Source organism: Hippoglossus hippoglossus, chromosome 10 (genome assembly GCF_009819705.1).
Source record: "Hippoglossus hippoglossus isolate fHipHip1 chromosome 10, fHipHip1.pri, whole genome shotgun sequence".
NCBI classification, from domain to species: domain Eukaryota; kingdom Metazoa; phylum Chordata; class Actinopteri; order Pleuronectiformes; family Pleuronectidae; genus Hippoglossus; species Hippoglossus hippoglossus.
In genome coordinates, this window is record NC_047160.1 from 20,873,400 (window position 1) to 20,891,881 (window position 18,482).

The 18,482-nt window shown below is 41.0% G+C and overlaps 1 protein-coding gene across 2 annotated transcripts; it reads right to left on the reverse strand.

The window, feature by feature from the left end:
* Positions 1–56: 56 nt before the first annotated feature.
* Positions 57–18,310, reverse strand: LOC117769453 (cohesin subunit SA-1). Of its 2 annotated transcripts, none has more exons than XM_034598343.1 (32): positions 18,153–18,310; positions 17,870–17,970; positions 17,040–17,136; positions 16,222–16,446; positions 15,336–15,432; positions 14,933–15,009; positions 14,347–14,551; positions 13,454–13,605; positions 13,012–13,209; positions 12,513–12,611; positions 11,952–12,031; positions 11,138–11,245; positions 10,802–10,898; positions 10,320–10,422; positions 10,020–10,123; positions 9,364–9,456; positions 9,041–9,133; positions 8,280–8,480; positions 7,779–7,846; positions 7,616–7,703; positions 7,196–7,276; positions 6,426–6,518; positions 6,126–6,294; positions 4,882–5,015; positions 4,356–4,457; positions 3,797–3,930; positions 3,166–3,288; positions 2,480–2,661; positions 1,659–1,854; positions 1,224–1,319; positions 988–1,075; positions 57–588 (listed from the first exon to the last, which is right to left on the reverse strand). In XM_034598343.1, the coding sequence occupies exons 2-32, from the start codon at positions 17,896–17,898 to the stop codon at positions 538–540; spliced, it is 3,663 nt and encodes a 1,220-aa protein (XP_034454234.1). In that variant the 5' UTR covers positions 17,899–17,970; positions 18,153–18,310; the 3' UTR covers positions 57–537. The 2 variants fall into 2 exon arrangements, with proteins under 2 accessions (XP_034454234.1, XP_034454235.1); XM_034598344.1 differs by having other exon boundaries at positions 65–588; positions 17,870–17,967.
* Between the last annotated feature and the right edge of the window lie 172 nt (positions 18,311–18,482).

The following is an 18,482-nucleotide window of genomic DNA, read 5'->3' on the forward strand; positions in this document are numbered from 1 at the left end:
TTTAATTTTTTCCACAAAATATAATGTAAATCAAATAAAAACACATACAAAAAAGGAACCATGCTTAATTCAGAATCTTTTAATAAACTTTAAATTAACAAATCTCAAGAACTTAAGGTGCCATCAACAGAAGTGCAAGATGTCATGAACATGAATTCAAAATGTGGAACACAGGAGACTTCAAGCCTGATGCCAGGAAACAGTGATCTAACAAAAACATTTCTTTTTAACCATTTGCCAAGTTTCTGGAACGTCAAAAAAAAACAGAACTGCTTCTCTGTGTATTCAAAACATAAACATTTAGACAATTAATTATTTCAGCCTTTGTCTCCAAACTTCCGAATCATTATCTTGCTTTTTTCCCCACCACCAACAAAATCAATGACTTCAAACTGTGAATGTGACAGGTGAACTCAGTATGAGACTTAAATAGTTAATACTAAATAGACTTGAATGTATTGAAAACACAGTAACATTGAAGAGGTGCATTCATCAAACAGAACAGTTGCTCCGGAGATGATCCAGATCTCTGTGGCCTCAGTCAAAGAGATCATCGAGGTGGCTGGCCGAGCTGTGACGTGTGGACGGCTGCAAGCAAAAAACAGGATGAGAGTTCGAGAGCGACTTATTAGATAAATTATGTATTGATTATACTCTGGTGGAAGTAAAACATAATGAACCATAACGAGTCTGTATTCAGCTCCACACATCACAAGTATAATGTGTTTTCAATGGCATTCATTTATTTCTGTAGCTTAGTTAACCTGGTGCAACACTGTGGCACAGCAGGGTATTTAAAAGCTGCTAATTAAACTGATGAAAATACACAATTCAATCATAGCTGTATATCAAGGCAATACTTTCAAAATTATATTAAGAAATATACGATTTAAAGCAGACTGATAAACTGTAAATACACTTTGTCTGATATAAATTATAATTTTTTGTAAAATGGCCTTAACAATATGCACCAAGATGTTTTTTTACCAGTGTGTATCCGGTTTCAAGGTCAGAGTCATAATTCTCTATCTCGGCCTCCTCTCTCTCGGCCTCTTCATCCTCAATCAGAGACAACCTGTGGATCGCACGCAGAACAGTTTTATCTAAGTTTCACTGGCTGATAGCAGCTATCAGGACACCAGACAAATATTCACATTTTATAAATACGAAAGAAAACATTCTGGGATGACGCAGTTTGTATTCTTCCCTCAGATCAGTCTTACAGGGTGAGGTTGGAGCTCAGGTCTTGCTGATCCAAACTGGTCATGGTGGAGTAAAGCTGCCGTCGTTTGAGGGGCTTCACCTTTCTCATCTGGGGCCTGGAGAACAGCAGCAGGTACATTTTTTTCAGCCATAAAGTAATAAAAGGTTAAAATGAACTTTATTTTAACAGAAAATAATGTCAGCAGGGCCTTTCAGTCAGAAATGGTTCTGCAGCTGCGACATGCACCCAGAAAAATTGGCTTTTTCCTCAACTGGCCAAACGCTGCACAAACTGTTCATGTAGGACAGAACAGAGAGTGCTGGGCTCCTGGATGATAGACTGACAGAGTAATTGCCCCTTGGCGATTTCTGACACTCCACAGGTGACTGGCTGTGATTCCCCTCCTCTGAATTGGAGATGGCAGATACTGCAGATGTGTTGGAGCTCAACATACCCTGCGGAGAACTCATCCTCAGAATCCAGCTCATTCAAGCCGCTGCTGATATCAGACACTGCTGCTGTGGGTTTTCTGGAGGCCAGTGGCCTGGGTGGCTGTCTCTGGACGGTGGAGGTGAGGGCCGGGGTGAGAAGGTTACTGTGGAGGCTGCTGCTGTCCAACCACGACCCTCTTGTAGCGCTGGACACTGAACCTGGAGGACAGAACACACAATGAAACATAATTAACTCTGACATTTTCTTCATTGTATGGATTATACAAACTCAACACTAAACAATAGATAAGATACAGTGTCATGGATTCATAAACCATTTAGAACTGACAATGAGAGATTCATTTCCCTAACAAAAGAAAACAAACACTGTTTTAGCAAGTGATTAATTTAAGTCATAAAACAAGTAAAAATACCAGATATTCACTTGTTAAAGCTTTTCAAGTGGGAGGATTTACAGTTTTTCTATTTTATATTAATGAACACTTTCGAATTTGGACTGTTTGTTGAATATAAAAGGGAAATGTCCCCTTGGAGTTAGGAAAACTTCTGATTGGCATCTTATTTATTTTTGTATCCGTTTCCTTGACAATTAAGCAAAAAAAAAGTATCAAAAGATCAAAACAGTAATTGGCTGAAGATTATAAATGCTTCCTCTCAACAAATCAGCATCAACTCCAACAACACTATTTCTTTGCAGATCCTCACCTTTGACCTAGTTTTAAAATGGCCATCAAAGACAATTTCCCACATCATTCCCAAATAATTCCACACCTCTTCAGGTATTTCTGCTCACGATAACTGTGCATCCCGACACTCAACACACCTTGAGCCGTGGTCTTCTTGCGCTTCGCTACTGGAATATCATGTGAGAAGACAGCACCCCCTCCCTCCTCCTGCTGCTCCCTGGGTCTGGAGGTGAAGCGCGTCTCCAAGGACTGCTGATACATTCTGACCGGCGGCCAGGAGATGGCAGCACTGGGACACTCTGCTTTCAGCGACGCAGCCCTGGGGGGAGACGAGGCAGTGACAAGAGATGAGGACAAAGAAAAATACAAACCTGGACGTTTAATGTTTCAGTTTTTCAGGTTTCTGTAAATTATAGCGAATCAATTCTGATAGTTAGATTATTAACGTACAAACAAAAGCCTCATATCAAAATTATCACAAAAAGCTTATTCTAACTCATTATTTATAAGCTTTAGCCCACAGATAAGAATACGAGTGCTTTAATCCCATTTCTGCACCTCTGATAAGTTGCAGTATTGACTTCATTTCCTTAACTCTGTGTATCTGTATACAGACCTGTGGGCAGTTATTGCAAAAGAAAGACAGATTTTTTAAGTATCTTAAATAAAAAAATAGACATCCCCCACGATAGAAAATATAGTTTCTTAGCTGTGATTCTGGAATAACGTACTACTACTGAATAATAGCAGAGAAACCTGCTGTAACACTCGCAGCTGTTTCTGCAAATCAACCTTCCACTAAAACAGTAAACATGTTCCTCACATCTGGGCTCGGTCCTGTTGCAGCAGCTTAAAACTGAACTCGCTGAGGATTTCCAGGAAGGTCACGTTCGGGAGCTGCTCCTCTCCCTCCTGCGGGTCCCGAAACGCAAAACGTATTCCGTCCCTGAGAGTAAACCCAACACAAGGAAGAACTCAAAACCACATATATAACAAAGAGTGAACAACGATAGTGTAAGACACTTATCATAAGGTTTCATTTAAAGCCTGTGGGGTGTGTGGTGATTCATAAAGAGATCCAAGTTGTCATTAACAACATATTTACATTCATAATTATCACTCTTATTGTTTTCATGATAAGTAGTCTGTCAGAGCTGAAACCTGATGGTACACAACTGGTCTCTCTCTCCCCCTCCCCCCTATCGCTCTCTCTTCTCTCCTCCCCATTTTTCTCTGCTCACCCCAGTTAATGAGGGAGTTTTTCTCTACACAGTCGTCAGAGCTGCTCATTATGGGATCTGTTCGGTTTCCTATACCTTCTATGTAAAGTGCATTGAGAAAATGTATACTACGATTTGGCACTATGCAGATAAAATTTAACTGAATTGAATCGAGTGGAAATGTGTGCTGGAGGAGGCCTGTGTGCGTTTGTCATTGACATGTGTTTCACTGACATGTGTAGGGCCACCAGTGGTTTGCGGACACGGTGGAGATCGATGCCAAAGCTCATGGCGAGCCTCTTGCCCAAGTCTCTAATCTCATCGAGATCCCGCCTGCTGTGCTCCTCCGTAAGCATTTCTGAGAACAGCTGAATAAACACAAACATGACTTTGTGTTATTTAAACAGTTCTATGGATATGCATGGACAGACACACTTGTTTGGACAAGGAAAGAAATCAGCTCTAAACAATGCAAACAGTTTTTGATTGGTCGGCATCATTAAACACTCAATGGAATCCTACAGAAAATGTATATAGATGACGGAGATTCTTTGGTCACCTGCTAAGCACAATAACTATGTTAATCATGAAGTAAATGTATGATAAATATGTAAATTGTATTACAGAAACAGGATGTGAGGATGCACATGAACCTCTGAGGCAGTGACAATCTTAATAATACATTTTCTAATCCTCAGTCATGTGTTCTTTAAGTTACTTGCTTTTACACATCCCTGACAGTCTAATTATTGATATTATTCTGATTATTAGAAATGCATTAATACATGCACACCTGCTGCAGGCTCAGACAGACGGTCTTGGCGCTCAGCACAGGATTGATGAGCTTGCTCCTACTCATCGTCTCTTTAATGATGTCACCAAAGTCTTTAAAGTACTGGAGGAAACCGCAAAAGAGTGAAGAACAAAGAAACAGAGAGTTGCGATCATTAGTCTATTTAGCCAACACCACTGGTTCAATATCGAACAATGTAAAAATAATTCCAGTCATCCGTGCGTCTTTCAGCCTCTGAGCCTCTGACTCATTCTTAGCACCTCGCTGGTTGTAAAACAGATCCTCTCACCCTCCTCCACTCTCCTTCACATCCACTCCATTATTCATTTTTCTGTTAGACAAACTGTTTCCTAACCCATTTAATTTCTCCAAAGAATGACAGTCAAACTGAACTATTAATGTAATATATTTCGGAAATCATGTATTTAATTATTTTGCACACACTTGTGACACAGCCAGTTAATGAATAGGAATACGTGTGTGCTCATGTATATGTAATATATATGTATATCTTCTCTATCTCCACCTTGCTGTAGTGCTTGAAGACGTCAGTGGCAGCAGAGAGGTCCAGGACCCCGTAGATGACCAGCTTACAGTAGCCCGCCAGCTGGTTCCGCTTCCTCTGGAGAAGGGCTATCTTCCTCTCCTCCTCACCCTCGACTAGAGAGGAGAGGAGAGCCCGTCAGAGAAGCGAGAGGAAAAGAGAAGATGGTGCAGTAATAGACTAAGTTAACTTGAGAATTGTAGACAGGAGATCCAGAGCAAACATGGATTTTGCTGCTTGGGTATTTTGAGAAAAACAGATACGGCTTGATTCTCATCACAAGACATGAAGAACTGTCTCCAGGCATAAATGAGGGTAGGGCCGTCTGGTTGGCAGTGTTAAAATTCAACATTTCTAAAACACTACAGTACAGATGCAAACAAAGATCCCTCTACCAATATTGCAGCAGATGATCGTCATGTTCAGATGACATCTGTAACCATGTTGTCACTTCTGTTAATAGTAGTTAATGCACAAATTTACTGGGTGTTATTTTTGGATTTGATGACAAAGTGACACTAAGTAGAGGTGGACTATAAAACAAACTATAAAACTAATAAAAGGTTGACTATTGTTATATCTGTATATCTTCTGTATTAGGGTCAAACGTCATCTGCACAATAACTCTCTGATAATAGTGTGAAGTAGCCAAAACATGTGGGGACAAAACAAGGAAAAAGAACACATTATGCACGTCTGTGCAAGATAAGGTCATCGTGACCAGATCACACAACACATCAGTGATGGAGCTGTATAATGTAACTGGATAAACAGTAGAGTATCAGCTGCAAGATACGCATGCAGCCAGTGCCAATGAAGACAGGAAACACAATAAACCCCCTCCACCATTTGAAAAGGTATCATGCCACTAAATATACATAAAAACAGCCTGAGAATCTGTGGCCCCAAACTAATGATTTTAGCTCCACTACCTCTTGTGGTAACGTTTGTTCAAACACCAGCCGCAGTCGCTCATGTCTCCTTTTTCAGTCATTACAGAGTCTTTGATAGGAACCAGAAGACCAGGTGTTTGTCATGTTTTTAAAATGTATATAAATATTTATTATTAACAGCGGGAAATAGGTATTGTGCATAATATAACATGTTGATCTTTTGTGTGATTGTTTTCATGTTGGCTGACACACTGTTGAGTGTATTTCCTTCCACAACCAATCTCAATTAATATGAATTAAAAAAATTGTAAATATCACATCCTCCAGTCCTACCGTTGAGCTCATGATCTTCAGAGTCGGTGAAGATGTAGTCCAGAAGGAAAGCAGCCATCTCAGAGCGCAGCGAATCAGAGGGAAGGTGGACCAGGGATTGGAGGGCGGGTTCAGAGCGGACTGAACTCTTACTGTACAACATTAGCAAGTCACACAGCAGCTCAAATGCCTGTGGATGGACATTCAGATTGTGTGTTTAAAACTCTCACGCTCTCAAGCATCATTTGAGCAGATAATCAGTTTGGAGTGAATCGGATCCAAAATCGACTCAATTATCTTCTAGTGTGGGACCATTAATACCTGTTCTCTGACCGCCGCCTGGTTCACTGATAGACACGTCTGACAGACTCTGCAGAACGAACGCACCTCCCTCCTCAGACGCTTCAGTTCAGCCTGGAACAGAGACGACAGAGGGACAAAAAACACAGATAGAGAAATATCTCCTTTTTATTAATGTGCACATTTTATACATGTAGGACAAGAACGAGATGCAACAAGCATCATCAATTCTAAATTTAGCTTTCTTAAGAACACATGAACATAATCAAACCATATCGCCAACGTCTATAGTTACGAGAGAACAGAACAGAACTTGAGATATGTGTGTGTCCGAATCCTGTTGAGGAAAACACACAAGTGCCTGGATGAGTGATAATGCCACGCTTGTATGAAAGAGAATGGAAGTGACTGAAAGAGAGAACAAAGGGTTGGGAATGATTCAACAGAAGAATGAGATACAACAGATACATAAAGAGAAACTAAGAAAAAGTGTGAATGAGCAGAAAATAAATATTGAAGTAACAGATTGCTGTGTTAATTGCCTGCTGTCCACGCAGCTGGTGAACTGTTGAACAACACAGATGAGAAAAGTCCACAAACACACAGGAAGGCCACCGACATGGCCGCCATGGGTTGGCTGTGATGTCTGACGCAGGTTGGCTTAGCACATGTAGGTAGGCTGATACTCGGTGGAGCCACTTGAGTGTGTGACAGACTGGGACAAGGTCAAACTGCCTTAAAAACACTGAAAGGAGGAAATACTTTTATCCTCTTTCATGGCAGACGAATACCTCAGCTGGTTTGAAGTTGACTGCATTCACTTTGGCCCACATCAGGTGAAAGGCTGCACACTTCAGAGCCGGCACCATGAGCTGAAATTATAATGACGCAAGTTAAAACTCAGCTTTGATGCAAAAAAACGTGTTCACACGTAACTCTCCTGTGTGGTCTCTGCTCATCATAAAAGATTAAAAGGATAAAAACGTTCGGATCAAATGCATCAAACACATTTACTTAAGTTTTCATGGAGAAAAATTCCGGTGACGTTAATTAAGGTTAAGAACAATTGTGGTCAATCACCACAATTTACATAACAATTCATTTTCAGCTCCATTATTCATATGGTGACAATCTTATTCTGGTTTATCCTTGACAAATCTCAGGGCTGAATCAGCTGAGTTAAGTCTGTAATATCAGAGTTTATCTCAAACCTCCTTGTCGAGCTCTCCAGACTCCAGCCTGCTCTTCAGCAGCTCAACACAGGGGTCAAACAGCTTCCAGCACGTTGGGTCTTTGGCGCTGGACAACAAGCACAGACAAGACTGCTTAATATAAAATAATAGTGTGTACAATGTAATATAAAAATGCACTTACCCACACAAGGCAGCAATCCTCTTCAAGGCAGTGGCTGCACTGTACATGTCATTGTCATCTGCAGATCCCTGAGTACACAAACAGACTCACACTCTTGAGAGAACAGATGCTTTATATTTTATTCATTTATTTTATGAGAGAAACATGTTAAATAAAAAGAAGCACTTTCATAAGAATACATGCTTGTATTAAACCATCCTGACAGTTGAGAAATATTTTTCTAAGGATTCAAGCAATTTAGATATTGTTGTAAAGGTCTGTAAAACAGTCCTGTTTCATTAAATTCATTTTTAAACTGTTAACTTAATGCGTCTATGGACAAGTCACCTCATTGATAGGGAGACCTTTAAGTTAGCAACGTCCCAGAATGAACCGTTTATATTGCAAATGCAGGATGGAAGCTTGAAATACAGATGTCATCTCTGTACGAGCATGTGCACATGCATTTTTAATACATGCCATCTTTGCCTGTCTGAGAACCTCAGTGACACGCTCACCCACCTGCAGCAGGTCACTTAAGTACATGTTGAAGCACTCGGTCAGGCCGTCCATCAGCTGGCTGAATGCCAGGTGTGCACGGGAGGAGAATGTGTACTTGTCGGAGCAAAGAGCGCAGGCCAGGTAGGTGCAAGCCTCCAAAACAGTGGCCTCTGTGTGCTTCGTCACGATGCCACACACCTGGGACAGCAGCAGGTCCAGATGCTGAGAGAAAGAGGGGAGAGCGATAAAAAGCAAGATGGAGGAAAAATAATAAACGAAAAAGTAGAATATGAATTACAACAATTTTGATTGCTAATTAAACAGCCAGCAGTCACTGTTATGACTCCATTGTAATAATTGTTGAAGAGAATACATTATAAAATTTCTTTAATATTGACGAAATAATCCCTTTAGAATCTGACCTCCTCATATTTGTAAGTGCAGGTAAAGCTGGTGGATAAGTGCATGTGGGGGCACACTTTGTGTTCCATGTAACTGGACACTGCTGTTCCACCTCATGGCTGTTATGCCACTTACTCACTGATATTGCATCTAAAATATCTTGTAATGAATTTGTATTTCCAACAGAATAAAGTGTGTATTGACTTTATCCTATTTATGCTCCTGCTGGTTGTCCATGTCTGCTAACTGAGGCAATCTGCCACAGCCGAGCTCATTAGCCATATACTTAAAAATAAAGGGTGTGTAGAGGAGTATGAGAAGAAGAGTATAAAAAGGAGGTAATGCTTCCTAATGGTGATTCACATTTCCAGTCCTCCTACCCTCTCCAGCCACTGAGCGCTGTTGTACATATCCAGGTTGAAGTAGAGAGGAGCTTTGAGGAGGCGGCTCACTTTCCAGGCATCTGCAGAGAACTGCAGGTCAGTGAGGGCAGAGGGAGAAAGAGAACAAGCTCAGTATTACTACAAAATGTAGAAGTACATAATTCACATTGGAATTGTGATCTTCATTCTAAAAGTAATATGAGGTACTAAGGTGACTTCAAATAACTGTTAAGCACCGTCAACTCTTTGTTTATGTGCTGTATGTAATGGATTGAAATACTTTTAATATCAGCTACTTCAAGTGAACTTTGATTGTGTACCTTGGTCAGTAGCTGTGGCAGTAAAGGGATGAAGTGTGTGGTGATACGTCTCCTGTCTTGCTCCTGGATCTTCTTATCCTTCATACTCAGGTGCTAATCACATTTACATTCAGTGAGGAGTAAAGGAAGAGGAGTTATTTATGTGCAGCTGTCCTTTATTTTCAGGAACCATGCAAGTTGTTCAACTCTGAAAGAGCTCGACATATATACACACCATTAGATATTTGGGTGCATATACATGTATAGGAATACTTGTGTAAGATGGGTCATTTAAATTATCAGAAACTGTATCAAAGTAATGGTCTTTCAAACAACATACAACATTTTGTCTTTAAAGAAAAAGGTCAGATTCAATCATACTCGTAACAGCTAACAATCATAAATTTAATCACGACCGATTAACTGGGGTAATGAAGAATCAATCTGTATATATTAAAGTATATTATATAAAGCATATTCACATTTACTCTAGAATCCAGACAGATGCAGTGTGTCTTGTCTCTTCCTTTTGAGTGTCAAAGTTTCTGCTTTAAATCTATGACTTTTAAGAAAGTGTAAATAGTATAAACAAAGAATGAAATTTCTCTCGCCCCCAAGTTCCACTGATCCATAAATCATACGACTACAGAGCATTATGCATGTGTTTGTGTCACCACCTTCTTGCCCTGAGCTCTCCCCACAGGTGAGGTTGACTGTGCCGCCTGTCTGACGGCACACATCATGAGCTCTATGAGAGCCCCCTCCTCCTGATCTGTGAGACCTGACAATAAAGAGGCAGGAGTACAAGTGAGTGGGTTATATTTGAGACAACAAAAAGCAGGAACAGAGAAGGAGCAGCAGAAGTCAGAAAATGGAGCAGACTTGACGTTTTTTATTTTATGAATACGTTGTATTACAGTGAGTACCACTCAGATATGGCTTATTGTGAGTACAAAGACTAATTTCCTTCTTCTCACCAGCCTCCTGCAGCAGGAACGTTGTCATCGTCTCCCAGTCTCTCAGCTCAGATCCTGCCACAGCCCACAGACTGTCCACCAGGTACGCTCCATGTTCATGAAACTGTCAAGAGTGAATGAGTTACTTTACTTTAGATGTAAAGCACCAGTCTGATACTGAACCTATGATACAATAGATTCAATACAGTTGAAACTCTACTACCTGTAGGAAAGTGTGAATTTACTTTAGAACCCAATACTTTTACTCTATTGGTTTATCAGTCAGTGTTCCTTCAAATCGTGCCCTTGAAAAAAACAATATCTGACATCTGTATTTATTCTAACATCATTCTATTTAGCTTCCGGAAAATGTAAGAAAACGGAAAAATTAGCTAAAGTAAATAATCTATATACACATTTTTAATCAAAATGTCAAATTATTCGACATAAAAACAGAGCGAGAGAGGCGGATTGCGAAAGAGAAGGAGTTGGAGACAGGCTACCTCACTCTGGGTGTAGAAGGAGATTAGGATTTGTAAGAAGGCTGCCTTGTCACTTCTTTCATTCTCCTGGTTTTCACTGGAAATCAAACCTTTCAGTCTGACACACAAACATAAACACACTTATCACATACGCAAAAACATTGATTATTATTGATAAGATAGACCAGATGAAGCGTTATGTTTAATCAACCTCAAAATCATGGCATGCTTTTAAATCCGTGTTCTCGGTTTTGACGACATTATCAAACAACAGCAATGAAAAATGATTTGTCAAATTTGGGATGAGTCACACACACACAAAGCTGCTCAGTCGGTAAAGGAAGGATGAAAGTGTACTTGTTGTAGAGGAAGGCGCCGGCTGCAAACGCCAGGCCTCGGTGTGAAGCATAAACAAGGGGATAGATGTGGCCACACTCCTCCTCTTTCAGGCCCTCTTCCGTCCTCCTGCATGGTGAACACATACAGACAGGTAAAGGTCAAGATAGTGGGCGTTACATTTGACATTCAAGGTTTTTACTTAATCTTTCAAAGTGATCCATAGTGAAATATGTCTTTCAGGGAAACAACATAAATATTTTTCATAGGATTAAAACAGACCTTTAATAACCAGCAGTTAAAGTTCTTGAACCTCATCACCACTTTCCTGTTAATAAACCCCCAAAAACTTTCAACTGATGTGTGACTTGAGTCTATTGTTTGAGATGTTGGTCGACGCGAGAGATCACGACTCATGTTGTGAATCACGACAGAGTGTTATCACAGCTATGAGTCACCCTTTCATTTCTATTGTTGAGAAGTTAGACTTGGAATCACTTGCAGTCAGCGAGGATATATTTGTGGTGTTTTGTTATTTTCACATTACATTTCAGGTGAATATTGTTTGGCTGTGTGAGCATAGATTCCAGATAATAATAACACTCCTGAAGAGTTTCTCATTCAGGGATTTGACGCAAAAGCCTCAGAGCTGTAAACCAACACTGCGGATATGAGCTAATATGGTACAGAGTAAACGAAGCTCGAAAGGCACTTCAAAGTGCATCAGTAACATATAGAATATTTGGTATGTTCAGGTCAGATCCAATGAAATGTCTGCACTGTATGTTGCAGATAGTGTCACTGAGAAACCACCACAGACAGAGAAACCCCTCACTGATGGATCAGCAGCAACAGATTGACCACATCCACTGCCACGTCTGAGTCCTTGTCCAGAGCCATGCTGAGCATCCTCTCCTAAACACACACACATACACAAGATACACAGTGGCACACCAGACACATGCATGATCATGGAGGCAGACAAACAGGCATAAATAAGAAAAGAGCAGACATGCATAAATTTACCCACACTCACAGACATATATGCACACACACAAACCCGTTGATTAGCCACTAAGCTGTGGCATAAAAAACATTTATCTGCTGCAGCACACACGGCTTAGCAGGTTTTTTTTTTCTGTGTTTGAGAACAGCTTATTAACCATCAGTAACTGGCAGCAATTAACACACCCAGCCACCCGCCAGGACAAAGGAAGATATCCCAAGCAACAAAAAAAGACATAGGCAGGCAACAAAATAGAAACAATACAATGAGCTGAAACAATAGATTAAAGAGAGATTCTGCAGCAGACAGACAGACAGACAGAACTGGGGAAAAGCAGAAATAAAAGAGGAATTACATGAGGTACGAGTCCAATCCAGAGGGATGCCTTACTTTAAATCTGCTGGTAAAAAGCTCCAGGCGGCCAATGAATTCTTTCTCCTGGTACAGACCCTGCAGGGCACGCACACACTGCAGACGCACTGGACTTTGCTAAGGGAATGAAGAAGAGAGTATAGTAATACACTTTCTCTAACCTGCGTACAGACTAATTCCCAAGTCTGTTCATAGTGAAGATTTCTCTTTGTGTAAGTGTATGTGATCTTTCTTGCTTCTGTCTGCAGATATTCTACAACTGTGTTTGGTACAGCAGGCTGTCGAAGCCTGAAAATGAAAATAAAAAAAAGAAGTGGTTCAATCTGAAGTGGCCAGCTCCCTGTGCTCTGGAGTCCTCGTCACTGGTCTGGAGAAAGCTGCAGACAGACTGGTGCTACCTCTGTGATAAATGGTGTTGTCAGCCATGGCCAGAACAGCAAAATAAATGAATGACAGTTACATTGAACACTTTACTTTGTAATGTATTTTCAATTGTCTAGTCCTTTGTGTTTTCAACCTTATCATGCAGGGTCCACCCCACGTATTTGAGACATCCATCATTCAGGAAGTCTTCAGGATCTATTTTCAGCCACATGCCCAAGTCCTCAATGCACAACACCCGTATATCAGTCAGCCGGTCCCGGTACCGATGCACAAACACACCCCGGAAGGTAGCGTTCATCATGGAGGAGAGCTCCTCTCTTTTCTCCTGCAGCTGGGGCACAAACATATGAAACTAATGCATAAAGACAAATCTGTAAGATATACATTTAATTTTGAGCAATTAAAAAGGCACTGGTCCTCTGCATCATTTCCCATGAAAGCAAAAAAACAAACAAAGAAACATCAGAATTTCCTCACAGGGTAGATGTCACTTCCCTGCTTTAATGTTGTGACCTGCATGTTTCTGAAAAAATGGCCAGTCATGCTAGTGTGTGTGTGGTGTGTGTATGTGTCACCTCACTGATGGTGGCCCCCAGCTCCTCCAGTCTGTCAGAAGCTCTGTCATCCGAACTCTTGCTGTTCTCCATGTTGTGCTGCCGCTGGGTGGTCTGCAGCTGACCAGACACGATCACAGCTACTTCCACCAGCCCGGTCATCAGCTTCATTGCTCAATACAAAATAGAGGTTGACAAGGTCAATTGAGAGAATATATCCACATGACACACCCACTTACTGGGTCCAAAAAAACGAACTAAATTAATCTTTAACAAGAAAAACATAATCTCTGCCTCTTTTAAATGACACTTTTCACTAATGTTCATTCAGGTTTTCAACAGATTTTATATTTTGATGAAAGATTATGTTGCACAGGTTGAGGCACGAAATGCACCATAGAAAACTTAATTTGAGTGATGTCTAATAGTTACTTTAATTGCGCCCTTCAAGACTACAGACTTTTAATTACCAATGATTTGTACAGTTCTACTCACATTATAAATAAGTTGTTGAATTTCTTTTTTGTGATTTGGTTGTAAGAAAAGAAGAAATGACAACGTTAAGCAGCGTGTGCCAAAGAAAACAAAGAGACACAACAAAGGAAAGCTGTACATGCAGAGTACGTACTGAAAAAAACAAAGGAACCTGTCTCACGACTAATACAGATGTCAGCTGAATGGACCAAATTATTCTGTCTCCCAGAAAAGAGGAAAGAAAGAAAAACCTCTGGTGTCACAGACATGGAGTGTAGGTTTCCTCCATTATCAAAAGCAAGTGACATTAGTGATGAGTCTACAAAAAGGAACGCCGCCTTTAATCTACTATGACAACACCTCAATGCTATAACCAAAACCTCCTTGTGAAATCTGTGTACTTTCTTTTACATATGCCTGTACTGTACCAATGTGCTTACCAAGCAGGGTGCTGGTGTGTCTGAAGGCTCGGACCTGGGAGTCAGACAAGCCCGTGAGCAGAGCCAACAAGGAGGGGAAGAGGTATTCATCATAAATGAGGCTATTTCCACAGGAGCGAACCAGAACCTTAGCAAACTCGCACAGGCCGGCTTTGAAATGCTTCAGCTGGGGGCCGGGAGTGCACAGTGGATAGTTCACTGAATCCTGCAGGAGGAAGACAGCAAACAAAAGAAACAGGAAGCATCTCAGACTAAGCTTCATATTTTGAGGTAGAAACCAGTGGTTTGCGAAAAACAATTGTGTCAGTGGCAAAACAGAGTGATTAACTCATTAATAAGTCCATTTATCAGCATTAGATCTTAATTAGTGTGTTCCATCACGCTGTGCTGCATCCTCCCAATCATAATGTCCTGGGATATTGAGGTCATTTGACTTGCTCAGTTAATTCCAGCAGGATTATTCGCAGTGAGAAGGGATAACACAGACTCTGAGACTTCAAACTTGATCTATAAAGATAATCTAAATTTTTAGGGTTTACTTTGACAAATATAAACTAATTCTGAACTTGCGTTTTTCTTTTCTCACCTCATTGAACTCTTTAGTTAGAGAACTGATGATCTCAGCATTCTGCATTCTGTCAAGCATCTCTCTACTAACCACACCTGGACAAAACGATGAAAGGTTAACACACTGTGAAATCCAAAGGATTTATACATAAGCTAGTCGTACAATAATGTTTGTTCTTTTACTTGAAATTACATGGTTTGATTTTTTCACATTTTAATTCCACTCAGACAAAATATTGATATACTGTGTTTGTCACTAGACAGAGAAGTAGCACAGCAACTCAACACTGAATCGTTAGCATACCGGAGGATCAATAGTTGACTGCTGATCATTGCCTGACTTGTAATTGGAAAGATAATCTGTTGAACTCTGACCCGCACCCCCCACTTCCCAGCTACTGGCTTCCCTCTTGACCTCTGACCTTTGCATCCACAGGACCGAACAATGAAGTTGATGAGCACCAGCAGCCCCACCTCTCGGCTTCGCTTGTAGCTGTCAAGCCATTCGTCCACCACCGTCTTAAGATTGACAGGGAGACAACAATGACAACGCTTCGCTCAGATCAAACAGCAGATGGCTATAACACCAAAATGTCATTTGAATAATATTATAGAGTTCCGAAATAACATTTCTATCATTAGTCTTTTATATTTTATTTTTTAACGTGTGTATTTGTGTATTCCCCATCTCTGTCTTGCCCATATATTTTCTGTCCCTCCAGTTTTAATCACCTACGCTTTTGCATAATCACTTTGTCAACCGTAGCTCCATTATAAATACAAAGACTCCTTCAGAGCATCTGTTGTGTATATAATAATGGTGTAGATTAGAATGCAATATAAAAGAAGTACGGAGTGAAATATAGTCAAAAACCGTTAAACCTTTGTGAAGCAGATTAAATTTGCTGGATGTGCTGTATGAGAATGGGTCTTGAGCCAAAATCACCACCTGCATGTGATGCTGCTCTACACTGATCACCACACTTTGTCTTTCTTTTGTAGTATGGGCCCACTTTTCTAATCTTTACCCAGAAGAGACCGGGGCACAGGACAACAATAGTTGGGATGGACGCGTGCCGTCAATCATTGACTACACTACCCAATGGGAGGACTCCTTCCTCTTTGCGTATCAAAGGCAATTCTATAGGGTCACATCAGTCAGTCACTGACAGCACATGATAATCTCTCTCACCGTCAGCTCTACAGAGGCTTGTGTCTCCTTTCACTACAACTACCTCCTTCCTTTGATGCATTTATCTCTACAAACCATTTCCCCTTCCCTTCATGTTCAGCTAAGGGCTTGCTCACCACCATAGCACTCTTTCCCAAGCAGACTGCATCGTATATGTCCTCTGCACTGATGCCCGGGTTTCTCTCATTCACTCCTCTCGCACGTCTGGGAGAGACCTGCCTGGATGACCCATGGGAGTTCTGCTGCTGCTGCAGGGAGGGGTCCACAGGAGCGAGGATGGGGCTATTATGGGGGCTGGACGTCGCCCTCAATGCAGCTTTACGCCTTGGTCTCTTGGGTGGCTTGAGATGAAAGAGAGATGGAGGGGCAGCTCAGCATGAGATTTAGAGTGAAATGATGCAGTCAACTGAATTAGTGGTAAATAAAGCATGATATGGTGTAGGCTTCAAACATTGACCTCAGTGTTGCTTGATGTCAGTTAAGCCTTGTTTGCAAGAACTGCGAGATGGTAGACAAAATATGAACCTACTCTGGTCTACTTCCTGGTGATTAATCTAAGCCGTTTTCAGACATGACCTGCGGGTAAAATCCGGAGAATTGGCTACGGAGTTTACCCACACTTTGCCTTTCACATACGCACAACACAGTGGGAAGTTCTCTGCACAGATGCGTTCACAACAGCAACAAATCCTCCACATTATTCAAGCGAGAGGTGGAGCAGCCGGGTGCAGCAGCCGGGTGCAGCAGGCAGGCCAGGCGGAGAAAGTCCGCAAAAACCGCAGGGCCTCTCACTCAGACATTTGCGTTCACACATGCGCGTCCTCCGCAGGAGGTATGGAGTATCTGCTGAGTTCAGTGCATGTTTGAGAGCATCTTAAGTGAGAACCTTTTAAATAAGCATTTAATATTCTGATGGCGAATAAAAATACTTCACCTGAGGTCCAGGCACTGCATGTTTTCTCCGCTTGGTGGTTTTTATTGTGGCCTCATAATCACTGTCAGAGTCTGAGAAATCCTCCAGCTCATCAAGACTAACAGACAAGGAAGAACACTGAATCAAGACAAATCCCAGTATAAACAAATCTGAATTTTACTAAAACTAACAAGATTACTCAACCAAGTTGGTAGCCTGGACAGGAGCACACAGAGGTATGGATTGTAATGTTTTACATTGGAGTTGTTCAGGAACTACTGAATTCCCTCAAATTAATAAACAATTTTTACTGTGATTTCTGAGTCTAACCTTTTACAATCAATTCCATATATTCTTTAATTAATAGTCTTAATTTGTACATTTGACCAATTAGACATCTACATGTCTGCTCCTCACAAAATGTGATTGTACTTCTACTGTCTGTGACAATAAAGATCTCTTGCAGCTTGTCCCAATAAGAAAGTTTTATTATCCTATTCTAATGATAACTTGGGTATTAATTCTGACCACCCTTAGTTTTGCTAGCTAGTTACGCCTGCTACAGATACATACATGCTGCCAAGTCTGTGTAAATATATGTACACTACTTAAATTGACTGAGATAACATATTCTGGCTGTCTATAACAAAACTCCTGTTGAGTCTTAGAGTATAAAACATTTAAAAGTTTGGTTCATTTGTCCACAGTTTTTAATCCGTCTCAAGACACCAACTCATATAAATATGTTCAATAACTGTGCATTACTGTTTGACTGAGTGAAGAGTCTGGAGAGAGAAGCTACAACATTCAGATGGCACAGAAAACGATTAGCTTAGCTTAGCTAACTTTACCTGTCCCACACTGACTCTCCAGCTGCCATTGGTGGTGACACACGCTCCAGGTGTTAGGAGAAGACTCTGACCTGCTGGTTAGCTGCTGTTTGCTATCACTGCTACAGACAGAGAGAGGGGGCAGAGGGTTAGCTAAACTCAATGTTAGCTAAACTCAATGTTAGCCTCTAACGCTAGCTAGCACCTGAGCTAAAGGCTAGCATTAGCTTGTTACATCCAGTTTACAGTATTTAAAACAGAGTGCAGACATCTTCCACGAACAAATTAATCAATAACAACTAACAGCAAAGTTGACGTGTGATTATTACCGTAGATCAATAATCGATCAGTACGTTTTTCTCTTGAGTTTCTTGGTTTAAGCGGATTTTTTCCCTCTCGTCATCGTCCGGTCAGAAATGAGAGCGCGCAAATGGTTTGCTCCGCGAATGTCTGGATGCTGATTGGCCCGCGCCTCCTCAGCTCCGAAGGTGATTGGTCATTTCAGCGGGATCACTTGATTTTCATTGGTTATTCCACAGTACACCGTCACTGATTGGATTCTCATAAAGCTACTGCTGGATATGAGCCTATAGGAGAGAAATACTTTATTTACCTGAACATTGATCCATACTTT